Source organism: Penaeus japonicus, unplaced genomic scaffold (genome assembly GCF_977035675.1).
Source record: "Penaeus japonicus unplaced genomic scaffold, GWHDUDI00000001_assembly GWHDUDI00000009, whole genome shotgun sequence".
Classification (NCBI taxonomy): Eukaryota; Metazoa; Arthropoda; class Malacostraca; order Decapoda; family Penaeidae; genus Penaeus; species Penaeus japonicus.
The window spans coordinates 43,504,598-43,512,097 of NW_028234411.1; the positions used below are offsets into that span (position 1 = coordinate 43,504,598).

The following is a 7,500-nucleotide window of genomic DNA, read 5'->3' on the forward strand; positions in this document are numbered from 1 at the left end:
TACAACAAGCATTTTATATGGCAAAGGGCGATGCCTACTTCACGAGGCACTAACACACTTTTTCTCACTGAAATTAGTCCACTGCTAGTCTGCTACTTACTACCATTGCACTTAGCCTAGTCCCATGATTGGTAGAAATGACATGGTGACTTCCCAAAGTTGGTAAGTTGTAATAAATTATTTTTACCCATTTGTTGTTGTTGTTTTTTATGGCAGATCAGGTTAAATGAATGTTTGACTACAGACGAATACTAAATATGAGTAATATTGCAGAGGATAGTGAGAGCACCAGGTAAACTCAGGACACCTGTTCATAATGTCACAAATGGAGATTCCCCAGGGATTCCCCTACTCAATGCACTGTGGTTTTACAATCCACAGCTATAATATAGTTGTTTTTGTCCTACTTATTTACATTTAGGGGTCATATCTGCAATGTGTTTTTTGTTCATCTTTTTATATTACTTTTTTTTCTTTCATGTTATTGATAAGGGGAGAATATCTGAATAATATACTTTTAAAAGGATTTTGAAAGACACAAAAGATAATACTGGAGCAAAGGATTAAGCATTAATATTGTGTTTGTGTGTGTGTGTGTGTGTGTGTGTGTGTGTGTGTGTGTGTGAGAGAGAGAGAGAAATTTTTATCTTTTATGTAACTTTTTTTAAACACATTCATTGAAGTAGAAATAAAATTACCTATGAAGTTGCCTATTCGATACTGGCTAATATTGATGGGAAAATAGGAGCTAATTTACATTACATGGTGTCCTGTTGGTGTATGTGTTTGAATCACATACCTTCTAACTCCTTGGGTGTGTCACCCTCCCTTTCCCCACTTTAGCCATCTCCTTGCCCTGTAAAGTTAAATGTTTTGTCTCATTTATGTTTTGCTTGATATATAGTGTTTCTATGAAGTTTCCATAATGTCTGTTTTCTTTTCTGCATTTCCCACTGTGGCCAGCAGGGAATATATGAATTAAAGGAGTCCTTTGTCCTTCCAGAGAAAAAATTTGTTGATTGTTTGGACAGAAGAGAGTACTCAGGTAACATAGAGGATGTGCCAACCAAGGAGAAGTCAAAGTTCCCACAGGAGTTCTTCCCCGAGGTAGAGTGAGGCTTTGAACTTGCAGTTTATTTTTATCAAATTTACTTTTTCTTTTTTTTCCCCTAATTTGTTTTACTTCTATTTTTCTTCTTGTTTTCTTCTAATCGTCATTTTCATATCTGCAGTTTATTTAATTTTACTATTTGACTTCTTTTTCTTCTTACCCTTTTTTGTAGGAAGAAATATGAATAATAATAAGTAATGCAACAATGCAAGATGTGTTATTAATATTTCTAAATTACTTCTTCATTGGAATCATATATTTCTGATGACAGTGTAATATCTAACGTTAATCCATGATACGAGGGTCTTGAAAATAACTTTACAGGATGTTCCTGATCCAACATCTGTTAACCCAGTGTGAACAGGTGTCATGACATACATGACGCACAAGTTTTTAGCCTGACAGCGGACATCGTGACATACAAGACGATAGTCATCATGGTATATTTGATGTTAGGGAGAGTGGATTGCTGTGTTTCTTTGTTACGCTATTAGTAATGTCTATTAAGTGATTGATGATCTCAATTACAGTTATGATTGCTATAATTGCCAAAATGTCCATAAAAACAGGTTTATTTCAAAATCCAATAAGCATCAGCTTCAGAGACAGATGACATACAACAAGATGCCGACCTCCCACTCTAATGTACTGGAGGTGCAGGATGTACAGGCAGAATGAGAAGAAGAATGTGACCTAAACAATATACAGCATCTGAGGTTACAAAAAAACAATGTGCCTCTTTATCAGTATGGCTACATTGTGCTGTAGCTCTTGTAGTCATATGCACAGGTCTCCTTCCTTTTTCCCATCTCTTCAGCTTATCTTCACTTGTGATGGTTATTTCTTTTGTATTTGTTTACAAAGTACACAACTAAGAAAAAAATCCAGTTTCTCTTTGTCCTCCCATGAAAGTGTAATACTTTTGTCACACTAAGAAAAAATCCAGTTTCTCTTTGTCCTCCCATGAAAGCGTAATACTTTTGTCACACTAAGCATAAAGAATACAATGACTTGAATTGGACCTTATGCCACAATATCAGTTTACTGCAGCACTGATAAACCCTGTCACATATAAGTCTTACAATATAGTAAGACACAGAAAAATGATGAACACCAAAATAACTCTATTATTATGAGTGAATGTCACTTAACTCATTGCGGACGGGGGATAGGTTCGATTGCCCAGTCTCCAGGATGGGTTTTATATCAGAGCAAGGCAGCTTGAAGCATCATGATTTGAAGGTGTGTTTTATTGTGTTTAAAGACTTATATATGCCATATGACAGGCTCTATCAAGGCTACAGTTGACTAAAATTGTAGTATATGATCCATATCAGCTCATTATTTTCTTTATATTAAGTATGGTAGGAGGGCAAAAAGCAACTTTATTTTTTTTGTATTTCTGTGCTGTCATGAACGAATATGAAACATATAACCACCTACAATGAAGATAACATGAAGAGATAGGGAAGAGGAAGGAAACCTGTGCATATGACTGTGAGTGCCATAGAAAAAGGCATCTCTATTAGCACAGGATCACATTTTAGACACTGGGTATGGTTTGAGTCAACTTCCTCATCTTGTTCTGCCTGCACATCCTTCATCTGCGGTACTTTAGAGCAAGAGGTCGTCAACTTGCTGTGTGCCATTGCTCTCTAAAGATAGTGCCTGCTAGAGACCGTAGATAGGTGCCATTCAAGGCTCTCTCTTACTGGTGCTAGAAGAAAGTGGTGCCATCTAAGTTTTGGAAGTTAGGTTTGCTCAATATTACAGTAATTATAGTAATTATGACTGCAATTGCCATCATCACTCACTCCTTACTCATAGCACAATGATCCAAAATCCCCGAACATCATGTACGTCATGATGCCCGTCGTCAAGCCAAAGCTCCTGTGTCATGTATGTCATGGCACCCGTCCACAGAATGTTAGAGCTCCCTCATTCTGAAAAAAAACAAAACATCTTTGATTCCTCATAAGTACAACTAGTGCCTGTCCTGGGGTCTAGCCAAGCAAATCTATCCCAGTCTGCAATAGGTTAAGAGTACAAAATTAGGAGTTTATCATTTGAAATCTTCTGAGAACAGTAACCTTTCAAGCCGACACTACAGCTTAACCCATTCACACCGGGGCCGTTCCGGCTTTGCACGGTCGCAATACCGGGGTTCTCGAACGCATAAGCCTAACGCCTCGAGATTCTCGGGCGCACAAGCCGCAAGCCTGGGTTGCCCACTCGCTCTACCCGAGCGCGCAGCTTCCCCTCATAGCTCGTCCAGGGCGTCTGACGCAAAAACCACAATACGTGCTATCACGTCAACCGGCGTGAATGGGTTAAATTGGTCGGTCACCCAAGTCCAATCTATTGTATAAGACTCCATTATATTCAGACTAAGGGACATTCTGGCTTACCAACATGATGATAGGGTCATCATCATATTCAGGGAGTTAATTATGTCTTGCACTCTGAAAGTGTTTATTTGATTTCATTCATTTCCTATGTAGGCCTTTATAGAATGTTTCTATTATGATTATTTTTTATTATTTTTATTATTGTTGTTGTAATTTCTTGTTTTTTTTCACATGTCATAATAGACTAAGAGTATATTGTCTGTCATTTTTTACCTCTTGTGAGGAAATGCATCATCCTCTTATTCAAAACCTTACCTGACTCAACATGCACTAAGCTTTCCATTGTGTAATCCCAAGTAACGAGATTTAACCATTGGTCATGGTTTTGATAAAATATGTATGCAGTAGGATGGCGGGTTTACATTGTCTGGCACGGTGCCATCCGCATCTACGACCAACTCTGCCTTGGCAGCAAATCATGCCATCTGCTGCTAATGGGTTAAAGGCACCTTGATATCACTTTAATCATGAGTAACCTGTTTTTTGCAACCTCAGTATAGCAAACAAAATTAAGATTGATCTGGAATAGATTTCTTTTTTGTGTTCACTTCTATCTTTCCCTCTTTTTCTTTCTGCTTCCTTTTGTCCTTCTTCTCTCTCTCTCTTATTTTTTCATATGACTGTTTACATCCTTTGCAGTGCAAGTGGTCTCGGAAAGGTTTCATGAGAACACGGTGGTGTTTAAACGGTTCCAAGTTTGACCTTGTGAACATCCATCTGTTTCATGATGCATCAAATTTTATTGCCATGGAGGAGGTAAGCTCCCTTGTTTTATTTTTTGTGATAGACTTGTTTCTTTAATATCCTTTACACAAGGGAGTGTGTATATATGTATGTTTATTTAGTAATGAAGATTAGATGTTGGATATGCAAATAGATGATTTTAATATATTCTGTAGTGCTACATTTTTACCTGGGAGATAAGAATGATGTGATTATGTTACTGTATTTTTTTCCAGCAGTATATTGTGTGGTAATCCAGCAACATTGAAATTCAAATGATCACAAGAATAGTTTTGAACATTAGTAATATGGATATTCTGAAATTAGAAAAAATGACGGTGCAGATCAAAATTATCCTTACATATAGACGTACATGTTTATTAAATTGCCATCCTTTTTCCCCTCCAGTTTCCATCAGTATACAGCCTTAACAGAAAGAGAGCATTGGAACACACATTAGACAGGTAAATGCAGGAAGAATTTTGACAGGATCCTTTTGGGCTCTTTCAAAGACGTTAAACTTTAAGTTGATGTTAACAGACAGTTGGAATTCTCAAAGGCTTAATACAAATGAATAATTGAGTATATATTATAAGGTATGCCCTTGATGCATTGTGATTTTGTCAACACATATGCTTCTCTGTATGCCTGATGAGTACATGAACATGAGATGGAATTAAATTTATGAGAATGCAAATTGCATAGATTAATCTGACAAGATATTTACTTAGTGATGATTGGGTAATGGAACATACCCAAATAATATCATATATCATTTAATTATCATTTTTGTCTTGATTGGAAGACTTTTTCAAGTGCATGTTTTTAGATTTAGATGGTTATACATCTTACATTTTTCCAGATTCCACAATGATGCCTTTGAAAACGTCCCACTTTTCATATTTGGTGATTTCAACTTTAGAGTGAACACTCATGGGGTTGTTCAGGTGAGTTTTATTTTAAGGAATTTATGAGGAATGTCAGAATGTTAGCTAATTTAGATCTGTTAATATTAATTCAACAGGTTTCTCATGCTTCTTTTTATCCAAGTAAGATATGAAATTTTACAAAGGATCATAATTTAGTAATATATATATATATAGATAGAGAGATAGATATGCTCTCCATAATTTTCTACCGTGAGAGTTGCATCTGTTTTCCAATTTTTAATTCTTCTATTAACCCCTTCACGATGGGGTGGATATTTGCCTAATTCCACTCGTTCCAGGAATATAGCATACACAACACCTTTCCATTGGGCAATTGCCCAAGGTGTGAGGCTGTGCTGAAAAAGTCAAGAAAAATGTGTAATATAATTTTAACTACATATGAATATACAATCGCAACTATGTACAATTTGTAAATAAGGGGAAATGGGTAAAGAGAGAGAGAGCTTTTTTTCCCTTTCCTTTTCCATATATGTATGTTTATATGTAGGGGTATAAATACATAAAATGGTAGGCTATGAATCACTGTATATATTAATGTATATATATGTGTATTTATATATATGTATATATATATATATATATATATATATATATATATATATATATATATATACATTTGTACATATATATATATATATATATATATATATATATATGTATATGTGCATGTGTGTGTGTGTGTGTGTGTATATAATATATTTTATATATATATATATATATATATATATATATATATATATATATATATATATATGCATACACAATGTACAATTTGTAAATAAGGGGAAATGGGTAAAGAGAGAGAGAGCTTTTTTTCCCTTTCCTTTTCCATATATGTATGTTTATATGTAGGGGTATAAATACATAAAATGGTAGGCTATGAATCACTGTATATATTAATGTATATATATATATATGTATATATATATATATATATATATATATATATATATATATACATATATATATATATATATATGTATATATATATGTATATGTGCATGTGTGTGAGTGTGTGTGTGTGTTATATATATATATATATATATATTATAATATATATATATATATATATATATATATATATATTATATATATATATATATATTATATATATATGCATACACACACACACACACACATATGTATATGTTATGGCAATTAACCCGTTAACGACAGGGCTATTTCGGCTCTAAATGGTCGAAATGCCAGGATATTACTAACGCATAAGCCTAACGCCTTGGGATTCTCAGCCACACTAGCCGCGGCCGAGTGCTGTACGCCTGATCACCCAGCGCACCAGCCTTGACTAAATATCTCGTCTCCAGTGTCTAACCCAAATACCACTAGATGTGGTATCTTGTTACCCGTCATTAAGGGGTTAATAATCTTGACAAATAGAGACATTATGCTCAGTCTAACCTCATTTTCAGATGCATACTCCTTTGTACGTAAGTCTTAACCCTTTCATGACAGGCAGGATATTTGCGTAATTCTGTTCCCACTGCAGATGTATGAAACATGAACAGCTTTCCTCCAGAGATATAGCAAGCTTGCACCATAAACTTATGATTTGCATGATTGTGTCTTAAATATAAAGGCATGTGGAGAAAATATTACAATATTTAGAGGTGCATTTGTAGTTGAAAGACTGCAATATTTTCCTATTATTTTTTTTTTCTATAGAAGTCAGGAAAAATATGTAAATGTAAATGGAACTGTGTGCATAAAACTATTGACATATATACAAATGATACTTCTGCCCTTCCTCCTCTTACTATACCATTTATCCAGGTGCAACTCATAACCCTTACCAATATGCTGGCAGGAAAATTTCCTCAGTCTTATCCTGTATAAATCCAGAAGGCATAGGTGTAATCAGCCTCTACACAATCGCTGACACGCCTTTGTGTCGGTAATCCACTTGCCAGAGACACAAGCCTCGAAAATAGGTATAGATGGCCAGAGCTTCCACAAGCCGTCTTTGACAGCGTGAGTGTCGTAGTTGTCCAAAAAATGGAGGCTCTTTGCAGGTAATTTCAGCATCATGTTAAGTGCAAAGTGCTTCCTTCCCAAATTTTCGGGATTTATATGCACCATATTCACGTCACTGAATTTGTCCACAGAAACTGACAAATGGGTGCACGCCAGAGGATGCCGAATTACCCAACACGGGAGAGAAGGCAAAGGAGTACAAGGACAACAAGGGGAAGGTGCAGCTAACCATTTCTAAGAAGACCTTCAGGCACTCTGAGCATGACACAATGTTTCTCAAGGATAATGGCAGCTTGGTACGTAGAAGAATAACCTA

The 7,500-nt window shown here is 35.4% G+C and overlaps 1 protein-coding gene across 1 annotated transcript in view; it reads left to right on the forward strand.

The window, feature by feature from the left end:
• 5PtaseI (inositol polyphosphate-5-phosphatase A) overlaps window positions 1-7,500 on the forward strand; it is a 32,006-nt gene that overhangs the window by 13,066 nt on the left and 11,440 nt on the right. The window contains exons 6-10 of the mRNA XM_086540132.1: window positions 1,004-1,107; window positions 4,159-4,275; window positions 4,651-4,706; window positions 5,105-5,189; window positions 7,316-7,480. Coding sequence (XP_086396258.1) covers window positions 1,004-1,107; window positions 4,159-4,275; window positions 4,651-4,706; window positions 5,105-5,189; window positions 7,316-7,480 — 527 coding nt within the window. The remainder of the gene's footprint in view (window positions 1-1,003; window positions 1,108-4,158; window positions 4,276-4,650; window positions 4,707-5,104; window positions 5,190-7,315; window positions 7,481-7,500) is intronic.